At 42.0% G+C, this 23,799-nt stretch overlaps 1 protein-coding gene across 26 annotated transcripts in view; it reads right to left on the bottom strand.

Moving 5' to 3' along the window:
• ADGRL3 (adhesion G protein-coupled receptor L3) overlaps nt 1–23,799 on the bottom strand; it is a 511,112-nt gene that overhangs the window by 31,866 nt on the left and 455,447 nt on the right. For 18 of the 26 annotated variants that reach the window (XM_064651850.1, XM_064651835.1, XM_064651848.1 and 15 more), the window contains 4 exons: nt 11,616–11,642; nt 8,140–8,308; nt 4,341–4,466; nt 1,754–1,850 (listed from right to left, as the gene is read on the bottom strand). In XM_064651850.1, coding sequence (XP_064507920.1) covers nt 1,754–1,850; nt 4,341–4,466; nt 8,140–8,308; nt 11,616–11,642 — 419 coding nt within the window. The other 8 variants (XM_064651849.1, XM_064651853.1, XM_064651838.1 and 5 more) reach the window with 3 other exon arrangements.

Here is a 23,799-nt window from a genome sequence, read left to right as displayed (position 1 = left end):
TGCAAAGTGAAATTATCCCAGGACAAAACCACCAGCAAGTTGAAGTACAGTACATTTCCATGTTAACTACACTACCTTCCCCTTTGCACTGATTTGGGCTATAATGTTCAGAGAATGGAATCATATGCCTCTAGTTCCCCAGTACTCAGTAGCCAATATTATTAATAGCATAGTCAAAATCTTTCAAGCTTATCCTCAGGCAAAACTCACCCTAAAATCAGTGGAAATTTTGTGATGAATAAAGACTGAATAAGAACCAAAGTCCCAACTCAATTCTCAGTTGAGATTTGCAGATCAACCATCAGGACTAGAAATATGTTTGATTTTTATCATCATAAGATGTGATAAACTGAGAAAATGATTCGAGCTAATTAAGAGAAAACAGTGTAAGGTCAATATGACCTGGAGAGAAAAGAAAAACAAGTCGTAAAACTTAATTGGGCCCCTATAAAGAGATAAAACAAGTTACCTCCCTTTTACCTTGTGTAGGATTTATAATGAGAGAATTTTGTTTAGTTAGCTAGATAATAGCACCTTTCTTAAAATTTATAACTTTGTATAGATAACAAGCGAACATCTGTTGAAAGTCTGATTTAACAATATATTATGGAAGCTTACAGATAACATTCTTGTTAAGAAATATCTGTGGAATGTCTGACCTAACAATGTGTAATGTTTATACTCATGTACCTAACAATGTGTAATGTTTATACTTATGTATAATGAATATTCACGTAGTAGCTGCAAATAAATGTAGAACAAATGTCTTCTTTGGGTGTGACAGGCATTGGGAGTTGTTGAACCCCTTCCCCGATCACCCAGCGCTGAATTTGCTTTTATCATATAATAAATTCTGATTGGAAATTGCCCAACTGGGTTTCTATTTCTCACAAAACAGAACAGCTGGGCGCAGCAATCCCAATTCTACCCCCTCTTAATTCCAGCATCAAGTGGGCAGATACACAAAACAGAGTTTGGAATCTGGTTGCTCAAGGTTAAACTATAAAGTAATTGTACTGGAGAAGAAAGAAAGCAATTTCTGAGGCTCTTTTTCTGGTATTCCTTTACCATGGCTTTCCTGCAACTCCCTGAAAAAGACTTGGTTTAAAAAAGCTGTTCAGATTTCCTCCAGTGCCAGACACCACATTTTCTTTGGCATATACATTTCTGATAACCTTTCCACTGCAGATGTCTATAAAGTTCACATCAGTCAGTTCTTCAAACTAGATATATTAACACCAACACAGACAATTTTGTTCCAAGCTCAGTTTCTTCTTACGTCTATGTTCTGCTGCTCATTTTTGCTTCTGTAAAGATGACAGTATTGCTACATATCCAGGACAATCAGGACTCTTGTGATCCTTAACACAGACTGTACAATGCTGTAATGGCCCATTTTCATGGTCAGCAATGAGGCCTGACACATCAGCAGCTTCTGGCACTAGCAGTTTGCTGAGGGAAAGGGGAGATTTCAACTTCATTTAATTTCTCTTTTTTGCTTTTCCTAACTTCTTTCCAGAAATGACAATTCTTGAAAATGCACATGTAGAAATAAAAAAAAGAAAAGAAAAAAAAGGCAACAGCCACCATAAAACCTCCACCCAGTTATCACTGTAACATTTCTTAGGTGGGAAAATAGGGTCCAGTGACATTTGAGGTAAGGAGGAAAAGGCAGGGGGGGAAGGGGCCACACATTTCAGACTCCTTTAAGCCATCACAAGAGTTAGAGATATGAAAAATAGTTTATAATTACCTCTGTTGAGTGAAGCTGAACTGTTTATATCTCCAGTAATAAAGGAAGACTCGGACTGCTTTCGAACTGTGTCATTCCACATCCTACGAATCCGGCTCTGAAGAGGGATTGAACCACAGCAGGTAATGAATTTTTAGCAGCTGCAGAGAGGTTTCTTTCTGCCTCACTAAAGATGGCTATTGGCATGTCTAGCTCAGGATGAGACTTGTTTCTAGCCAGCTGTAAGCAAACAGTTGCTGTTTTGCTATAACCTGCCTTGTGCACGTCAGACCCTGCCTGCCTAACTTCATAAGACAAACGCATAGCCCAAAGAAGAAGTGCATAATTGAATTGCTTACATCTTAATTTAAAAAAATCATGCATGAGAGAAACCCAGACCCCTGTGGGCTACAGGTTTACCAATAAAGCACCAAATAATGGAAAAATATCTTACACAGACACACGTGCTTCCCGTACTAACTTAGACACCTTGATTCTTATTTTTCTGAGGTGCAAGAACAAGAACAAGATTTGTTCTGTGTCTTGGTGTCCCTGAATGAACAGAGGTTTTATATAGCTATTTCGCATCTTGGGGATACGGGAAGGAAAACAATTCCCCACGAACGAATGACTTCTGTTCCCCTACTGATGGTTTTGCCATCTATGGTATGGCTTCTGCTACTGGGGAAAGTGTCCTGAATATGCTGGCCTTCTGTTTTGTTTATCAAATATGCTCTATCCGCCACTGTGGCTTTTATATCATTGTCTCACTCCTCCCCAACTAGACCTTGCAAAAGATCAAAAAATCAGCCAAAATGCATCTTCCCTGTGTGAAGATGACTGGAGAACCCAGGCATCCAAGGGAAACTCTCCCTCACTTCACATTTCAGAGTATGATGGACACATCCCATGGCTGCATGAAATTGGGGCTTAGGTGGTCTGGGGGACTGGGAAACCTAGTTCCCACTGTGACACATCATGTTTTTCCAAAGTGCATTTTCCATAGTGAGAGCTTAGCCATGAGAGATTTTTCAGGGCTTAATCATGTGGTACAAGCTGAAAAGTCCTAGTCTGCTCATTAACTATGTAGTAACAGCATCTCCTAATCATGCATTAGCCCTCTATAAATGGGAGCACAATGTGACATGAGGTCCATGCACTTTTATAGTAATTATTTTTCACCTGGACATTTAATCTATTGTATTTCTCTGACATGAGCCACTGTGGATTAATTATTCTGTTTGTTATGTGCTTCTCAGAGTAAAAAGGCATCTTAAGAGTTTTCTTCCTCATGTTCTTCTCTATTTAAAATTCAGAGTCAGATGCTTTCAACAACTCAGAGTGATCTCCGTCCACTCTCCATCACATGTGTGAGGTTTCTCCTGCCCATAAGAGGTCTCAGGTACTTTGCTCCTTCCAAAGACAAGCTTTTGCTTTTGCACCTCAAACCTCATCTGCCAGAAGGTACTGCTGCCAGGAGACTCAGTTCACCCAAGAAAAGGCTTGTTTTCTTGTGCTGGGACTGACAAGAGGGAGGACCCATTAAAGTAAACACTTCCTGGAGAGGAGGGCACCAGTGCAATAGCTAACTTATGTAAAACTTTCAAATCAGCCACCTAAATAGAGTGAGTTTTGGACATTACTGATTTCTGTGGGTTTTGATGGCCTACTGGAGGGAGGTTCTATGTTCTATTGCTTTTATTTGCTCTGCATAACTTCTAGACCTACGAAAATGCCAAAGTGGAGCTCTCGGATGACATCTTGGAAACTGCCAAAAATAAATAATAATTTGCTCCAAGACATAAATCACAAATTAGGTTTTCCCAGGAAGTTATAAACTGTTACTTGCTGCATGTCTTTCATAATTTAATAGTGAAACTGTCATGTATAATTACTTCCATTACTAATACTGAATAAATTTGTGTTTGGTTTCTATTGATTAAGAAGTAAGCTTCTTCATTTTATATGAACTGCTCATCCATAAATCTCTACACAGAAGTTGGTTTCAAAAATGCTAAGTGCACAAACTACACAAAGCCTGAATTTTCAGGTGACCAAAGCGTAACAAATCCAGTAACTCAGTCAGATAATCTGACCCCAATGGATTCTCCTAAGAGGTCTATGAACTAAGGCAAATTGATCAAACTACTGAATGCCAGAAAGCAAATCCTTTCACTGTGAAGCCTATTGCAAGATTGTTTTTTTTTATCAAGAAAAATACCTGGTCATTATAGCATCATTCCTGGACATGTTAATAGTGGTGACAACCTTAATCTCGTGATTAAAGGATGCACTGGAATGTAGCACAGCTGACAAAATGCTCTCAGCTCCTGATCCCCTGACCACCCACCTGTCCCTGGAAGGCAAGTTTGAACCTCCTACAATTATGTAGAAGGTTCTTGGAGAAGCACTAATTACCATCACATCTCAAGGGAAGCCACTGTGTTGAACTCGGGTCCAGAAGGGAGGGCAATCTCTGCAGGTGCACTGGGGAGAGCCCTAAGGCAGCTCCTTTGGTGCTGAAAGGCGCTTTCCTCCAAGAACAGCTGACAAGGGTATTGATGTGGCAGTGCAAATCATTGGGGCACTAACAAGAAGTGTGGGTTACCTGTGAGCCTGTGGAGTATCTTCCAGGTGTCCTTGACCCCGAGGTTTTTCCTGAGCCGATAGAACTCTCTGTACTTTTCCCACTACAGCAATGCGTGCGCAGGCATTTTCCATACTCTTTACGTACCTAGCCAAGGAAAGCGCAATGGTGGTTAGCAGGCAGCTCCTCCTCCAACCCACTGCCTTCTGATTTTGAGCACAGCCCCTGATGTTTCCTCAGTGGTTCATTAAAGCAATAGCTGCTGCAGTGCGTGGGGAAGGAGCCTATTACACCTTGCAGCTGAATGCTCTGGAGGCGTGAGCTCATGGTTTACGATGGCATAAGTGACTGCTTCCATGCAGCAAAGCTGCTTGTTGACGCCAGCCCCTTGTAGCGTCCTTTGAGGCACATCAAAAGAGCAAGGGAGAAAGTACAGATACACTATTTATGACTTAAAATTAATATCCTCATAGATTTGATATAAAATAGCATATTGGCTCATCAAGGTACTAAAAGTTATTGCTTCTGGCAGGGGACTAAGAAAAAAAAATTCCAAGAGAAACATATCAGAGATATCGATTTTTTTTTTAAAAAATGTTTCTTGCCGTCAAATTGAAATTCGAGTAAACTGTAGAGCCAGCAGCCCTAGAGATTATATTCCCAGTGCTCAGGTGTGGCTGGAGTCTGCTTTTCCACAGCACTGTGCAAGCCACTTATGTTTTAAATGGGCATTGCAGTCAAACCTATGTCACCTTCTCTGCTTCAGGGGACCTGCACTAACTTGTGCCAGGGCAGGATCTAAGTCTTGACTGAGTTTCACGTGTGACTTTTTACAGACATCAATACCCAGAAACCAGATGGGACAGGAGTGAAAATGAGCAGACTATACTGAAGAGCCAAAAGAGGGTCATGTTACCCATTGACACAGAAGAGCCCAAAAAAATCCATGCATGTCCAAAACACCAGTTGAGAATTCTTGGAGCACATGGTTAGCCATAAAATTTTGCCAAACTGTCTATGAGCATTTCACAACTCCATGAAACAACTGTTTAAATAGCAAATTACAGCTTTTTCATTAGGCTTTTCCTTAAGCGCTTGAGACAAACACAATACCACAAGTGCCCAATATGCTCGAGTGCCTAATCAATCCTTTGCTGAGAGAAAATAATTCAATTGCTTTAATTAGCCACCCACTGCTTGCCTCTCTGCAGCATTTTGCTGATTTTCTAGTCCATGATACATAGGAAAGGATTCTTTTTTCTCTTCTTAAATAATACCTCCCTCAGCTCATAGGTCAGAGAGATGCATTCACCCCACAGCAAGGCACCAGCTGCATTCTCCTCTCTATGCTGCCATAAATCATGAGTGACTCCACAGTCATCAGTGATGGTTTAAGGATGCAGATTGTCTTAAGACAGAAAAGAAATGGTTCTTCCATGCTGAGTGAGAACTGCACTAGCCAAGGAGGCTGTGGTGCCATGCTAGGCTGGGCTAGGGACTGACTCTTTGTGAGGTGCATTATAGGCCAGAGAATGGACTAGCGAGAATGGTGCAGAAATTCAAACTCCTCATCAGAGAGGCATCTACAGGTTTAGTTGGCGATGGTGATGCTTCCTACTTTCTTGCTATCATCTTGCCTTAAACTTTCTTGCTGAGAGTTTTGGGATCATCAGCAGGCAGCTGCATCTAGATAAGGCTTTTAAGATTCTTAAGATGTAAAAATTTGAGATGCAATGACAAAGACAAAACTCTGAACTCTCAAAGTTTTCTTTTGGTTTCAAGAAAGACATTTTCACACAGCTCTGCAGATCCTTCCAGAGGCATCGTTCACAGAGCTCACTTATTATGAAGAAATTTGATTATCACAGAATCATAAAATCATAGAATGTTAAGGGGTTGGAATGGACCTTAAAGGTCATCTAGTCCCAATCCCACTGCCATATGCAGGGAGACCTCCCACTAGATCAGGTTGCTAAAGGCCTTATCCAACCTGGCTTTGAACACCGTCAGGGTTAGGGCATCCACAACCTCCCTGAGCAACCTGTTCCAGTGTCTAATCACCCTCAAAGGAAAAAAATTTTTCCTAATATCTAACCTAAATTTCCCCTCTTTCAACTGGTACCTATTAGTCCTTGTCCTGTCACTACAGTTCCTGATGAAGAGTCCCTCTCCAGCTTCCCTGTAGGCCCCCTTCAGATACTGGAAGGTTGCTATGAGGTCTCCACACAATATTCTCTTCTCCAAGCTGAACAGCCTCAACTTTCTCAGCCTGTCTTTGTAGGAGAGGTGCCCCAGCCCTCTTATCAACTTCGTGGCCTCCTCTGGACTTCCTCCAACAGTTCCGTGTCCCTCTTATGCTGGGCACACCAGAACAGAATGCAGTATTGGTGGGGTATCACCAGAGGAGAGTAAAGGGGTAGAATCACCTCCTTCAACCTGCTGGCCACGCTCCTTTTGATGCAGCCCAGGATTCCATTGGCAAACTTGCTGAGGGTGCACTCGATGCCGCTATGTCACCAACAAAGATGTTGAACAGTATCAGCCCCAGTAGCAACCCCTGAGGGACACCACTCATCACTGGTCTCCACACGGACAATGAGACATTGACCACATCTCTATGTGCAGCCATCCAGTCAATTCTTCATTCACCAAATGGTCCATCCATCAAATCCATGCCTCTCCAATTTGGAGACAAGGATGTCATGTGGGACAGTGTTAAACACTTCGCATAAGTCCAGGTGGATGATGTCAGTTGCTCTGCCCCTATGTTTTCCTAGGTCAGATCTCCCTTCCCTGTATAGGAATATGTGAATAACACAAGAGCAACACTGGGGCTCTCAGATGGTGAACAGATCTAAACATGGCCCTGACTTTACTCAGTAAGCCATTTCACCAAAAGACACTAGTTACACTGAGAAGCTGGGACCAGTGTACCCATATATAAACTCTTCCCTATATTTATATTGGTTAAAGAAACTGCCCTTTGAAACTGAGATGTACATAAAAAATTATCAGCAGAAATGCACAGAATTGGAGAGCTCTGTACTACTATATTTCAGTAGAGAACAAAAAGGTTCTTAAAAATATTTATTACTGATTGTCAGAGGCTGTAAGTCTGATCTACATATACACACAGAGATTTTTATTATGTTTTTTTTCCCCCAGAGTTTACCTAAGCTATTCCACTGCTATCTTGCAAATGTTAATTGGGGCATACTTCAAGTTCCAGCAAAAAGCACTTGCTGTGCTTGCTTTGAGGAAGATTTCCAAAAGCCCACATCAGGCCCAAGCAATATAAAGGCAGAGCACACATCCTTCAGTCCTCAAAAAAGTGGGGGAAGCAGCCCCTATTACATACCATCAACCCACATATTCTGCTACAGAAAGGGGTAATTTCCTGTAGGAACTGCAAATAAGCATGTAAAGCTCCATTTTGCTGTGAGCACTCAGCCACAGGAGCACTTTCCCGATATTCATGGATTTGCTCCTGTCTCACACTGGCATACAGGAAAGGAGAATCTGGCTGACAGCAGGCAAGTCCTGGTCCAGGTTCGCTATTGTAAAGCCCTGCCTTTCCCTTGCCTCTGATACATGTGTTGCCAGCGCCCTGGCTGCCGAAATGCCACTGCCACATATCTTTGTTATCACCTCATCCCCCTGCATCTTGCTGGTTTCCATTTTAAACACCACCCTTATTAGGTGCATAGAGATAAAACTGCGTGAGACGAATTCAGGGACGCAGATGATGCTATGCTGTGGTTGTTAGGCAACAAAACACCCCATTACCAGTTCTCTTGCCACTGGGAACCATCTGTCTTACCTTTTTCTGGAGGACACAATGGAAAATGAATATAAACATTCCCTGCAGAGAATTGAATATGGTGAAGAGATACGCCATGATGACTGTGCTTTCATTAATATACATGAGTCCGAATGCCCAGGTCAGTCCTAATAGGCAGAGTAGGGCTATTGCACCTATAACCCAGGACCTGTTAGGAGAAACAAAAAACAAAAAAAAGAAAGGGATTGGTCTTTCATCTACACAAAAGAAGGCACATGTCTACAGGCAGGAAGACTTTGCCCCTGTTTTTAGCAAAAAAACCCAGCATATAAAAATAAATCACAAGGAGCTTTGTCTTCAAGCTGGATGCAGTTTACAAATCTTCAAGCTTGAGGAAATATAAGGAGATGGAAGTGTTATGAGCGTAGAAATTCATCACAACCAAAGCACAATGTCTCTTTTCTTTTTTTAACACATAAAAGCAGTGTGCATGTAAATGACATGTAGATGTTATTTCTGCAAATGGAGGAAACAAAAATAAACCAAACGAAACAACAACTCTAATTGCCACATTTTTAGTGTCCACTGGCTTCATAGGACTGTCAGTTGGATTAGTTTCTTTACACTTAACACCAAGATACATGTATTGCTGTATTTTAGCTAGTCTCCCGTATGCCTGTAAGCCAGATAAACTACTACAGGCAGGTGTGCAAGCCCTCACTGCTTGCCAGATGGGCTCCACACAAGGATGTTCTTTGCGATGCTGCTTCACGCTTCTTCCACCCTGCGATGAGGGGAACTGCGTATACGTGCATAGGCACTCACACTCTGCATTTGCTAAAATGGTAGCTGCTGCCACACTTCTGCTTGGAGAAAGGAGGGGCAATCCTTCTTCACATCGGCTGCAAAACTAAGATTATCTTTTGCTCTATCTCAGGAGGGGAGCGGGAGTAAAGGTGCAGCCGTTGCTTGGTACCAAATGGCTTTCAATCAAATATGAGTAGTGGGCACTCTGTTTGCTTTCTCTCACTAACTTTCTGCTTGGAGAGAAAGAACTTGGGGACATGAGATGACTGCTGCGTGTTAGTTTTTCTGTGTGCTTTCAGGAAAGTTAGAAGCTTTGCTGGGATGTCAGGAGAAGTATTCCATGTTACGCTGCTAAATAACATTTAGTCATCTGCTAAATTAGCTTCTCAGAGACTGATCTTCCAATACCAGAACAAGAGAGTAAGTGTGATAAGCAGTATAGGAACTCAGTCCTGCTACTAGCCACTTCCCTAGTTTCTACATGCTATATTACCTACAACTTTAAAGGAATTGCTGCTGCACAGGGGAGGGGAGTCAACTTTTAGCTGGGAAACAAGCAGCACTGTGAGCATCCGTTTGCCCTTTACCTCAAGGCTTTGATTTTCCTCTGTTGTTCCCCGCTATTATTAGGTGCAGCATCATAAAAATGAATGCACTGATACCCAGTCTTTGCACCCCTTCCTTACCATTTAACCCTTCTGTTCCTCAAAGCAGACAGGACTGCAGTCAGCCAGCACCTCTGCTTCCTTGTCTACCCCAAAGCAGTCTGAGGTGCTGCAGAAGGGCTCGCAGGGACAAAGACCTATCTTATGTTTCCAGGACAATTCAAGTTTGCAGAAACGTGGCCTGGGTTTGGGCATATTTAGGCTTCCATCTGCTCAGCAGAGCATGGGGCGAGGGGGAGAAAGATGAAGGAGCAGTAACTTGGGGGGAAAATCAGTCCTGCAGAGGTCAGGGAGACAATCTCTGCTATGGAGATGCCATGGCAGCTACAACCTTGAATGCTTTTCCTTTTAGCAGGGCTTGTCACAAACAGAAGCATACTAATGCTGTATTCATGTCTTCTGGGTTTTTTTTTTTGGTTTTGTTTTGTTGTTTTTTTTTTTCTTTAGGTATGAGAATGAAAATGCAGCATTAAGTCTTCCACTGAAGTTTATAAAATATGTATTATTTAACCACACAACCAGAAGAGCTCCCTAAGGTAATTGCTTATTAAGACAGTTCTTTAAAAATCACTATTATGTATCTAGCAGACCAGAACAGCTCCTCTGAAGCATTTCCAGTCAATCCCACTAATAAATATTTAGCATGATGCAAATTGAAAACGCACTCTCAACAATCCCTCAGAAAAATAGCCACTAGATAAAGTTTATACCATTAGTTGTTAGGGTTATTTTCTTCCTGAGATTCCACCACCAGTGAGAGAACTATCATCCTAACCACACGGCAATTAAAAAAATACAAGTACTTTTTTTTCTTTAAAAAAATCCAAATGTAATGGAAAAGACTTTTTTTCTCCCTCTTCTCATCCCCGATTAAAAGCTTACTGCACTTACAGAGTCTTCTAAAAATTATTTCCTGGATATCAGAAACGTATTCTGCTCTGAAGCACAGCCAGTTCTTGAACCTGATTAAAGAGCCTTTGGCTGCAGAGGTGTGCAGGAATGAAACAGTTATTTAGTGAAAATATGCTACCTTCAGTGATGGAAAGGAATCTGTGGGTTAGAAGACCCCCAACAGTGCAAACTGCACGCATTATAGTGTTGTATGTCAGAAAACAAGACCTGGAGATAAAAAGGGCGTGAAGATTACTATGAATAGCTCCATCCCATATCCGCAGAAAAAAAATGAACCAAGCAATGAAAGAGAACATGGGAATGGTGCTGAAAGAATGAACACAAAGGACTCTTCACCAGAAGAACAAACTGAAAGTCTACTGCAAAGTTGATTTGCTTTTATTTTGTGCTACTGCACGTTATTTTCTGGTTTCAGGAGAAAGAGCATGGGTGCCCTAAGGTATGTAATTTCTAGGCATTTTTGGCTTTCTTTACAGGGTTGGTTTTTTTTTTTTGGTGCAGCTTGAGGTTTTTTGTCTTGCTCTTTGTACAGACTTGCTGTTGCTTTTTCATAGTTTTTCTTTTCCATAGTGGAATTTTATTGCAATAAAGAAAGAAAAACAACCATATTTTGGTGTAATTGAAAATCAGCGATTTACAACTAGAGACAATTAGGTGCTCCAAAGAGTAAGGAGCCTCCAATGCACCAATGCACACAGATTTGCTTGCGCTATTCCCAGTAACTAGAAAGGGAATCATGGGGAATAGCACCCATGTACCTTTCTGAAAATTTGCTTCTGTATTTATATTACCATAAAGCACCCCCAGTGACAGAGCACAGTGCATCAGAGGGCTGCTATTGGGATAACAAGTCTGTACTATACGGAATTAACTTGGGAACTTTCACCTTGAATTCAGGTATGTCCAATTAAAGAATAGAAAGCAAATAGGGTGACAACTGGTTGGCAATACATTTGCAGCACATTTACTCTGCACCTTAGCTGTATGCCTGACCATTTTCCTGCACAGTTTGCTCTTCTGCCTCAAAAGCGAATGACAGAAGCTTTAATGATTTTTCAATATTGATCTGACAGCTGGCTCATGAGACCACACTGATAAATGAAATTTATCAGCCATTCAGGTCATTCTTACTTGATGAAGGGTCTGTTATCCTCATAGCTAAAGAATGCGTAGACATAAAGACAAGAACACAAACATTAGAAATATAATGACATAGAGAATATAGTTTACTGCTAGTTCCCCTCCCTTCTCCCACCAGTCATCACCAAAAACAAAGGTGGACCAGCATCAGCCTGGAACACACCAGCCAGCCTGGCTTGCTTCCCCAGGGAATTGAAACATGACCAAGGTCGCTGGCTTCATGTACAGAAGCAGGCATTGCTAGCTGTGAGCTGCAGCTGCCCCTCCTGGCTTCCATCATGCAGCTGTCAATTGACTCTGAAATTTCTCTTAAAAATCATGGCTGTTTCCGGAGAATACAAGTTTTGAAACCCCAGCATAGCCACCACAGAGGGCTTTCACGTTTCAAGTGGCAAAACTTCACCACGTCTCCAGCACTCTCTGCCTGTGGGGCTGCAGTGTATTACAGGGATGTCTTTTTATTGCTCTTTACTTTTTCAGAGTTGAAATCCCAAGCTGCCACATTATGAGTCAGACTGCAGCATTCGTCAGGTAATGGCATCAGGATCTTCTGAAGTCCTGGGTGACAGAAAGCATGTTTACTCCCATTTCATGGGGAAGGACAAAGAAAGGCCTTTTTCTACCGGGCAAATGTGCAAAGCAGACCGCTGCAGTGATGAAGAAGCCAAGATGGATCACTCAAAATGAGCTTCTATCACTGTGAGGACACAAGATTAGTTGCAGCCATTTTTCCTAGAGAAGTCTTCCTGACCTTCTGGGACAGGCTGTGTGCTTAATTCTGCTTGTGTGGCAGGTGATGTGCAACATGTGGGGAATGCAGGCCAACTCCCAGGCCTCCTCTCCCCACTGACATGGAACTCTTGAACCTGAGATCCCTTGCAGAAACCACCATGGGTGCCAGAGATGGAGGATTACTCAATATGTTCATCTCATTACCCCTGGTAACAAAGCCAGGGCCAGTCCATCCTGGTGGGATCTCCTTCAGTCAATACTGGCAACCTGCAGCTCTCCTACAATGCAATTAGATGAAGGGAAGACATAAGATAATCTGGAGCTGTCAGCTCAGCCATGTGGGTAGGAGCAGGGCCTGGATTTCTATTACTGGGTTCACAAGCACTCAGGTTTTATGGTAAAGACTTTATATTGAAAAGTCACCAGCAATAGATTACAAAAATAGAAAGTCAGGGAATTTTTTTATGCTGTTGCTGCTGTCCCAAGCCTCACAAAGTTTTTCAGTGATTCATAGTAGCCTTTTTTCAAGGCACATGAAGGCTCCATTTCATCTTTGTACAGACAAAATGCGAAATTGGTAAACTCAGATTCGCTTTAAGCTTGAGGCTAACACTTCAAAGCAGCTCAGAAGAAAACCATCAAAAAGACCTTTGCAGTTTTCACCCCATTTCCAACGTAGATGTGTCTAGGATCCACTGCCCAAAGCCAACAGGTGGCTAAAGAAGTGAGATTTTCAAAGATGCCTAACTTCCAAATGGTTTAACTCCGTACACATAGGGCCCATAGAACTTAGTCCCTTACATCCTCATGAAATACAACCCTTTTCACTTTACCAACTCGAGTGTTGTGAGAAGCTTAACTCTTGTGTTAGCAACAATTTCTGACAAAAATTACTCCAGAATGTTTTTGGTTTTTTACCTCTGGTAAAGTCTGTGAAACCTATCAGTGCTTCAGTAATACTATGTCATTATCTGCAATACATAAAAACCATCACTTAGACAAGAGAAAAGCCTTGGAAAAGCCTTAGTTCCCAGAAAAATGGAGCTGCTAACTGGAAAACTGAGATTATATTCATTAGTTGTAAAAGCAAATAAAATTTGAAGCAGAAATAATTGGAAAACCTAGCCTAGCACAGTTTGAGTTGCTACACAGTTTGAGTTGCTACATCTAAAGTGCTTCTCCAGATTTGGATAAATTTGTCCAATACCTGGCAGTAAGGGATACAGCCCACTGGATTTAAGCTATGTGACTCTGATTCCTCCATAGTTAATGGGAGACTGGTATCCTACAAAAGGAATTTATCCCCTAGAAGAACAGGTATTTAAGGTGGATGAGGTTTTGCTATTCCCTGATGAAATGCGTTTCTCTACTGACTGCAGAGGAAATCTGAATGATGATGGCTTAGGTGGGGGCTTCACTTTCAAATACCTGAAGGTAAAAAGCTGATCTTTAGTGATTGCATTATTCATTTAACCTGCAAAATCTTACCTCACCTCCCTTGTGTTTCCCTGCAGCCCAGATGATGGATAGCGGATGGTCTACCAATCCGTATAAATACCTAATTCATTTTCTAATCTTAAAAAAGCCCTAACTTTACCTCGGGGCAAAGACTTCTTAAGGTTAATTACACATCATGTAAAACTCTTTCAAAATCTTATTTAAGTTAGATGTCTTTCAATTTCCCAGAGTAACTTCTCCTTCAATGATGAGAAAGGATTGTTCATATTACCTTCCATATTCCTGTGATATTTCCAGACCAATACTTTTTTTAAAAGTTGCTAAAATTTACCAATTCAAAGTATTTTCCCATCTCTAAGACAGCAGGAAAAGGCTCAGTAAGCACATGGACTCAGAGCTTGGGCCCCAAAATAACTGTCTGGCTAGCAAGCAAAAATGCCAAAGTGAGTACACAGGACCTTTAGTAGCTGTTAAGGGTGATGAAACCCAAATAAAAATAGATGGATGATGTGCCCCCTCACAAGCATTCTGAAAGACCCACGGAATTCATTTTAATATGGTGCAAATAAAGCAGAGAGACAGACGTTTCCTGCAGGCATGCAAGAGGGAAACACAAAATAAAGTGTGCTATTGTGTCTCCCTGCTGCCTGCTCGTATAAGGTACTAGGGATGTTTTGCTTTCTTTTTCTTTTTCTTTTTTTTTTTTAAATTTCAAGGATTAGAAAAGATTGATTTATTGAACTGATGAAAATCTACAGGAAGGAGCTGGAAAGTCCAGCACTCCCCTCATAAAGCAAACGGGTTCATCGTTAATTAGTGAAGGAGCATCTTCATGGTGAGAAAAATCAATAGCTAGCAATAAAAGAGTGCTTAAAGGATTTTGCCTTCGAGTTTCATGACAAAGTTACCAACCTTGATGGCATGAAGCCAAATGGCTTCCTAATCTCCTTCCTTAGGCTGCTAGTGTTCATCACACAGTCATCATTTCCCAGTCTCATCTTCTGGCTCCCACACTGTCTCTGACAGTAGGTGGCCCATCCCCTGAAGACATCTGTAACCAGCTCAGGGGTCAATGGGCCTGTCAGCTTCATTTGCAGGAGAAAACCTTGGCTTTACATGGCATAAGTGTAATTTTATATATATTTAAAGCCACTTCTAACTTCTACCAGTAGATCTAATATTTTATTCAGACGAATGAGGCCAAACCTTCCTTGGCCCCATGTGATGCCTGAGCCTAGGATTTGGGACAACCAATGGCTGTGTTTTTCTGCCAAAGGAAAAGCATCATCCCTTTCCCCTCAACTTACCCAGGGAAGTCACAGTCTGCTTTCTGAGATTTGTTCTTAATTATTGCAATTGGAAAGAGCAATTCTGTTAAGCTCATCTCATTTTCTGTAAGTAATTAATTACCCTCAGAATTGCTTACCCTGTTTATTTCCTTCCTCCTAACTTTGCAAAGGCATGGTACGATTATTCAAGCCACGCTGATGTGTAACCACATATCTAATTGTTTCCACACTATATGGATTCAGCAAAGCCTTTAGACACATTTGTATTATCCAAATAGCACCAGCAGGGCTTGCTGACAAAGTGCTTAAAATGTATGGCCTTTTAAAACAATAATCATGATTTATGGGTTCACAGAAAGACTGTAGGTATTTAATATCTTCCAGGACACTCTCTCAAATCAATAACCGCTGATTGATTTTTTTTTTTTAAATTCAGAAAGGACGATACCTGTCAGTGGGAAGATTAGTGCTTTACAATCACCATTCAACATTAACACAGCCATCACAAAACCATAGGGAAACAAGCAAGACCCCAAACCAAATCAATCTGATATTAACCAAACCCGTCTGTGGAAAGAAAACTCAGGCAGCAGCAGATTGCAACAAACAAAATCGGATGCTGCCATCAACATCACTGGGGGAAAAAGGCACCCAGACAAAAGCACAGATGTTTTTCCAGTAGGGTTTTTGCCACTGATGTGCTCCCAAACTCTGCACTCTGGCAAAATAAAAATGTGCCATATCTTTTCTTGGTAGGAAGCTTGTAAATAATTCATTTTGAGCCAACTCTGGGTGATTTTTCTGGGTTTGCTTTAGGCTGCCTCTAAGTTTGCTCAAGCAGAGATGCAGATGAAGGCTATATGGAGCAGCAATGGGTTAACCAAGGCACTAGGAAGCATGGTGCTTTCTTACACAGGATCCAGGGAAATGCAAGACTTCGCTTGTTCAGCCTGAAGAAAAGGAGATTGAGAGCAGACCTCGTGGCAGTCTACAACTTCCTCATGGGGGAAGAGGAGGGGCAGGCACTGATCTCTTCTCTGTGATGACTCAGTGACAGGACCTGGCCTGAAGTTGTGCCAGAGGAGGTTTAGGCTGGATATCAGGAAAGGTTCTTCCCTCCGAGGGTGGCTGGGCACTGTAACAGGCTCCCCAGGAGAGTGGCCACAGCACCAAGTGTGACAGAGTTCAAGAAGCGTTTGGACAATGTTCTCAGGCACATGATGTGATTCTTGGGGTAGGGCCAGGTGCTGGACTTCGATGATCCTCAGAATATTCTATAAATCTATGATTCTATGACCATCAGGATTGTGAAGACATAGGACCCTCTCTCAAGGCCATATGAAACACACTGATAATAGCCTAGGCTCTGGTATGATGAAAGTGAGGGAGGCAGTTTCTAATGCTCAGCTCAGTACTCTATGGCTAACATCTAAAATTTTCAGAGAGGGAGGTTTTCCAAGGGAAAGAAAAAGCTATTGCTCATTTTCCAAAGTGCCTAGATCATTTGTTCATCCTTGCAAAACACTCCGGTTAAGATTTCTGGTGACAGAGAATGTCATCTCTGCACATCCCAAGCAGTCTTAAAACACATTTCATTTCTCATCCAAGTTTATCCAGACCTAAATGCAGGCTCAGGGGTTCTTTTTGTTCCCTAAAATCAGATTATCCTTTCCTGGAACAGGAATCCATGGATGATTCCTCTCCAAAAAGCATCCCTGGAGCTGCTGTGCTCTGAGCCTGCTGTCCTCAGAAGTCAGAGGAATTCAAAAGTGCTGCACATAGCACAGCTGGTTGAAAGGAGAGATTTTCAACACCCTATTCCTGAACAACCCACTCAGTTCATCTTTCTATTTTGATAGTAGAGCTGTAGGAAAACCTTTAAAAAGACCTCACTCTGTACAGGCTGTTTTATTTAACATTATAAGTTATAGGTAACGTCTAGTCAGGATTTTGGGTCATGTTTAACAGGTTCACTGTGGCTCCTGTAAGCATTTGCATTCACTAGCTTGCGTTTCAAATCCTTTGCACCTCCATTCCACATCTCACACCACCACACACACCTCCTCAAAGCTGCATGGGTACATGAAACTTCCTCGCCCTGCTTGCTGCTCCACAGAGGGTGTCTCCATGTTGCCAGACCCTTGGCCCTTTCTTCACTGGAAACCAAGAACTCTGAAGATAAAACATTGGACCTTTTGCACCCAGATGCAGTGCTGGTCAAGCTCGCAAGAGGTGGACCCCTTCACTGTACCGTGTCCTCCCTGTGCACTCCCAAGCAACCACAAACTCAGAGCTAATGAAGGATTAAAGTGCTGCTGTTCTGCAAGTCCAGTCCCCTAGGTGAACGCAATGCAATATTCAATTCCAGACCCTTCAGCATCACAAACTATTCCCATGTTGCAGCATTTTATAATTAAATAGAAAAGATCTGGAAACCAATAGATGAGCTTAAATCTCAATAAAAAAATTGAAATAATCCTTACTGTCTCCTTACTTAGTTTTGTTCCTAAAATGGCTAGAATAAAGCACAAATTAATCTTTCTTTAGTAATAGTATATCTGCTACAAATTATTGTTCGGCATTGGTAATGTAAGCTCTTCATATCAAAGGAGAAAAAAATCTTGCATTTTCAAAAGTCTAACTCATTCCTCACTGCACCAAACCCAGGATGTTTACTTTTTCTGCATTTCAATCAGCTGAGTAAATAAAACTAGAATGGTAAACCTCTGTTCCCGCCAGCACAATACTGCTGTGTTAAATCAAGAATTTAATTCAAACATTTCTGCAGATGATTTTTGGAAGTTCTATTTAACCTTTGTTTTCAATTTTCTACCTAACTCAGGATTTTTTTTTTTTTTTTATGCAAACAAACAGCAAACCCACAGGACTGAAACAACAGGCTAATCTGGAGGCTGGGATTAGTCATGTCTCTTTAAATAAAATACATATGTCGAAGCACGAAAATGAGCAGATAATCATTTACACCCATACAACATATGGGGAGAGCGGGCTATGGCAACAGTTTTAAAACAGACATATCTTCAAAAGAGGCTTCTGAGTTTTGTGCCTGATCCTCCTCGTCCCTCACCTCCCCTAGCCTGGGACAGACTCCCTGAAAGAGTCCAGACTGAGCTTTGCAAACTTTTATAAAATAATAATCAAGGTTTGGCATTGGCTCCTACTTTTGGCTGTTAGGTTGCACATTCTTAGATTTATTTCTGTAAGCTTTTGAGCAACCGACTCCTATGCAAAAAAAATACAAAATAAAGGCATACGTTGTGAAGTTTGTTTCCAGTCAGAAACTTGGGAGAACATACACTTTTTTATTTACCCATTAAATCAGGGCTGTGTGCCTTTAGCTGTGGACCATCTGAAGCTTCCATGGCAGCCAGCAAGCTGAGGAGGGCTCATTTTAGTCATTTGAGGATTGATTTCTGAAGGCTGCAGTGCAGGACATTTCCATTTCATCCCCATTAATGGTATTTGAGCGTGTGTTCTTGCAAATGTGGTCACAATGCCTAAAAACATTATCTCCTGCATGCTTGGAATAAATACATGTTTTTCCAGGGAATTTCATGGTTTTGATATAGTGCTCGTTCTTTTGTTGCAGAAGATGGGATGGGAGCAGGATTCCACAAGAGGAAAGAAACTGCAACAGAACTACAGTGATTAATGCCAGGATTAAACTATCTCAAGGCCCCTAATTAATAGTGCTTCTTTAGCAACAAAAAATGCTTCGAGCTAAAACCCTGGGTCTCCCTGTCTGAAAGAAAGAAAATTAAATTTCCAGGATGACTTTCAAGTGAGTTTCTATTGCAATGAGTTTTTCAAACAAACCCAGGACTACAGCCTGACATGCTCCTCTTTGAAGAGGCCCCCCCAAGTTGTGCTTTCTAAAGAGCATCTAGATGGCCTATGGCACAAGCCAAGCTATACCCTGGCTAAAACAATAACAAAATAAAATGGGACAAAAAGAGAAACGAGCTGACAAAGCCCTTTGCCTCTTGCCTTCTTTCTAGTGGGTCTGCAACTGCATTTGGCAGCTATGGCCGACATGTTGCTCTTCCAAAGTAAACAAAATAAAATCTTGTTGCCACATACTACGGTACAGAAGAATGTCAGGAAGCCTGGTCTGGCTGGGAGAAATGCTAACAAACTCAGTTGCATTCAAGCAGCACTAGGGGAGAGGGCACTAGGGTGCCTGTGGGAACTTCAAAGGAAAGGTTACATCTGTAAGGAAAAGGATGGCTTCTGGTCTCTGCTAGAAAAGAGGAGGTTTCACCCTCTCTCCTCCAGACATTTGGAGATGCCCAGTATAACTTCAGGTGCAGCAACTGCTTAGTCCCATTGATGAATCCCCTCAATCCACTTGTAGGACTTGCCTTTTGTTAGCTAAATGCTCTCCCCACCCAATTTTCTACCAGTTTTCCATGTCAGTAACTAACAGGCCCCACACTGTGCACAATGAGAGCATACGGTAAAGACAGGATCTCAGATTTGACTAGATAGGGTCAACCCATCCCATCTGGACAACCACCAGTGTAGCTCCTCTTTATTTCCCTTTATTAATACCATGATGACTCAAATAAGCAGTGTTTAAATGGTTGCAGAACAAGCACTGCACTGCCACACAACGCAAAGGCACTGGAGGAGAGGGTTCATCTGAAACCCTATTTTGCACAGAGAATGGGGGTTAAGCATCTGGAAATATGTGGATGGTTTGTTGTGCTGCAGTATCTGGCATAGGCTGGATGAAAACCGTGTGTGCAAAGACCACAAGCTGCCAAAGTACATGCCTGACCACCTGGAAAGCAGTTGATGGATGGAAAACGGAAGAACCATGCTGGACTATTCATGTATAAGGTATTTTCCTTTGTCATATAAGGTTTCCTACAAGAATGTGAATATAAAAAATATTCAGTGTAGTCCTGTCTGTGACAGTCTGAGACATTTTGCAAATCTAACATCTACCTGGCACAATGGAAAAGCATGAAGGAGAGACTTTGAGCCGCTCAACTCCAGAAATCACTCCACATGGCAGCAACCTCCAGTGAAACAGCCTCACAGCTGCTCTAAAGAATTCCAGCTGGTAACACATCCTCATGAGGAGCCATCTGCTAGCAAGAGTGCATCAATACTGCACTGATACGCCCACAGTCTCCACCTCACAGGCTATGAGGCTAGAAACGACTAGGTGTAAACAGCACAGCAGGCTTTTGCCATCCAAAAAGCTTATGTAGTCCCTGGCTTGAAAGATCTATTCCCTTCAAGTTTGTAAGGGCTGGGGGAATCAATCTTCCAAAACTATGTCTTCCCCAGGTACATTTGTTGACAGTAAATCAGTTTGTGCTCATGAGCCCTTTTGTGCACCCTTTGCATCCCACTTATTCTCTCAGATGGGTCATGAGTGAGATAATGTGTGATGTTGGCATAGCTACCAAGGACTAAACAATGCTCCTCACTGCCCATCTCTGCTCACCTATGTTTGCCAACAAGCCACAAAGAGAGGGAAGAGCCACAGAGACGAGTGGCCACAGTGGACTATGAGGTCCCAGAAACAGCCATTGTAAAAGGCTGGGAAGGAAAATCCCCTCCCACCCTGTATTTGGAGAGGCATGGGCAGAAGTTACACACATCATGCAAGAGGCAGCTGGTTGGGCATCCTTGGCTGTGTCACTTCATACTAAAGATCTTCAAAAGGCAGAAGAGATCCCCACTCTGGATGAACTCTTAAAATTTCTGTGTAAATATCCTGAAGAAGACATCAAACACAACTTTTTCCAAAGGGCTTAGATAAAAGCATGCTACTCCTGGTGCTGGTACCTCTTGTAAAATGGGAGCTAGTGTCCTACTGGCATCAGTGGCAGGCACAGAAACTCTTATGGCTCTGAACAACATATCCCACATACAGAAGCTCACATATTTTCCTGGCTATGTGCCTCAAAAGCAGAACTAGAGCACGAACCTTGCTGTCTCAGTGGGCAAACCCACTGAATCAGCTCAGTACCAACCTGCCACACTGGGAGGATGCTATTGGCACAGGGAGAAGAACCCACATATGTGGTTACCCTACTTCCCTCTTGAAAGTGCCAGGCTAAGCCAGAAAAGTTAATAAGGGTAAAAATTAAACCAGCCCCATACTCATCAAATCTCTTGCTGGGTAACCCCTGGGAAACTAGTGCCCCACCACAGGAATGTCAGAATCTCCCATGCTGGCACAATAATCCAGGGACTGTTCTTGAAGGTTAGGGAAGTTTATTTTTACAACTCTGCACAGTGCCTACAAATCTATCAGCCACACAGCATCTGGTTCAGGCACTGCCCTTTGAATGGCTTTTCTGTTGGTGCAGTAATTAAAGGTATCCCAGGTGACACCTGATCCCTTATCAAGTTCATTAATTTAAGTGGAGTTATTTGGCTCTCTATTTTCTATACTTCATAATGTATTTCTAACCTTTAAAGTGACATAGGCAAGGACCAGATTGCAGGGGCGCTTATTAACAGCCTATTAAAATATTTTATGGCCTTTATTTTTACGTTGCCATAGGGAATCAAGTATTTTGCTGTTGTTAAACAGGCTCAGGATTTATGTTGCGAGAGCTTCACCACAGCCTAACACAGAGTACTGCTAGGAAATGAACTGGGAGAACAAACTCTCTTTCAGCTCTCCATGTGCTGTAAAGCTGTCATATGCAGATGGCAGCAAGGGGCCCTCCAATGCAGGCCCTTGGTTTGCTTTGCTTTTTTAAATATAAACCGATACAACAAGATGCAAAGCTCTGGGACCTGGGGGTCTTTTTACCAACCCTATAGACCCACAGAGGGAAGCTCAAAAAGGATCTTTGTGGTCTCCTGTGAAATAACGTGATCTGTGGCTTTTTCTCCCAGAGCTGCTGTAACACATCGACATTTTGCAACTGAGTTAGAGCCAATGACTTTGGAAGAAGACAACAATCTTCCCTGCAACGAGACTATGATTTTATCTAGAAGAAAACTATGATCTTACTGAAAAGTTTTCTAGAGACTGCAAACCCCTTGCTTCCCTAAGAAACCTCCATCAAAGGTGAATTCCCTTCTCTGTTACAAATCTGCACCTCCTCCTAAGTCAAGTACATTCACAGACACAACTTTAGAGACTTAACATTGTCCTGCTTAGGTATTCAGAAATTATAATCAAGTCCATTCTGGAATTCTTGCTTTGATAAACTTCCTAGGTTGAGGCTGTTTACCCGCGTTTATATTAGGTTTCTCTTTTTTTCTCAAGTATAAAAAGTAATTTGTAATGAAGCAAAACATTTGGAAGTGTATCAGCAACATACTTAAAAGTATTTTAATTGCTTGTGTTTTCAAAACGTTTAATGAAGTCAAATCAGGAATAGACACTCATCCACCAAAGAACCTATAAAATATTTTACAATGACATTATAAGTGATGCAACTGGTTGTATAAATTCTTGGCATTTTAAACAAAGATACTAGAGATTAGCACAAGAAGATTATTCAGTAGGCAATTATTTGTTCTGCTTTAATTATAAGGGCGTTGGGTTTTTTCTCTCCATTTTTTAATTTAAATGTCACACTGCAAGGATTTCTAGACAGATTCTGTGTGGGTAACCTTAGAGAGAGTGTTCTCAGCAAGCAATCCCATAGCACTAATGCATACAAGTAGCCATATTAATAAATGTTATTAAATGTACCATTCCTTTAATACCTCATCCAAGACCAAATGAAAGACTATCTTGCTGGGATCAATCTTGGACATCCAAGGGGGATTGTTCTCCCAATTTCATTCTGTACTGAGTGATGTCAGGAGAAACAGAGGCACACCACAGAGCAGCCTGCCCAGAACCTGGGCAAACGAGCGCCCTGCGGGTTTCCGAGTTAACTGGGGTCTCCTGCATTTGCACAGACTCCAGTTCTCTTTCCTCACAACCCTTGTGGAAGACGCTTTGCCTAAGAAACTAAAACTTCACCTGACGGACCATGCCAGGTTGTGGCATGCCAATGGCATTGCAAGCTTTGCCTGCTGAGGAAGTTTGCAAGGGGGGGACTGACCTGGTTTAAATTAAAGCTGCATCTGCATGAGCTGCTCAGCAGTAAAACAATAAACTTGCTGAGAACTGCCTTGCAACTGTGCAATTCAGTCATCTCCTAACGAGCTCCCCTCACACCTCTTCTCCCACTCCTACCAAGAAAGACAGAGAAGAACCCACTTCCAGCCGTGTTGCATAACACTCTCCTTTCCTGGGTGGGCAGTAAAGCGCTGACTCCCAACAATTTCCTCCTCCTGAAGCTCATTAGATGGTTTTGTTAATTAGCAGGCTCCCATTCTTACCATGCGCTGCACCTGAAATCCCGCTTGTATTTTTGAAGAGAGTAATTAAAGCCAGAGGTACTTGAATAAACAGGCACTGACAGAGACTAATATTCTATCAATATAATGAAGCAACTTGCTAGACAGTAAAATGCCCAGATTTACTGGGCGTTCAGACGTTAACCCAGTCCAAGGGCGAAACATGCCTTGGCTGGAAAGCACATCTGAGGATGTGGGCACTCCCAGGTAAATCCTCAGTAACACTGCTGAAAGCAATCAGATTCTGGGGAGAATTTGGGTCATGAAATCTGTCAGGGGCCAGAACAAACAGAAAAGAAGTAAGGCTGCCGCCCTCAGAGCACAGAGTAATAGTAATAATCAAC

Source organism: Pseudopipra pipra, chromosome 4, assembly GCF_036250125.1.
Source record: "Pseudopipra pipra isolate bDixPip1 chromosome 4, bDixPip1.hap1, whole genome shotgun sequence".
In the NCBI taxonomy this organism is placed as follows: domain Eukaryota; kingdom Metazoa; phylum Chordata; class Aves; order Passeriformes; family Pipridae; genus Pseudopipra; species Pseudopipra pipra.
This window is presented reverse-complemented; position numbering and strand designations above follow the sequence as displayed.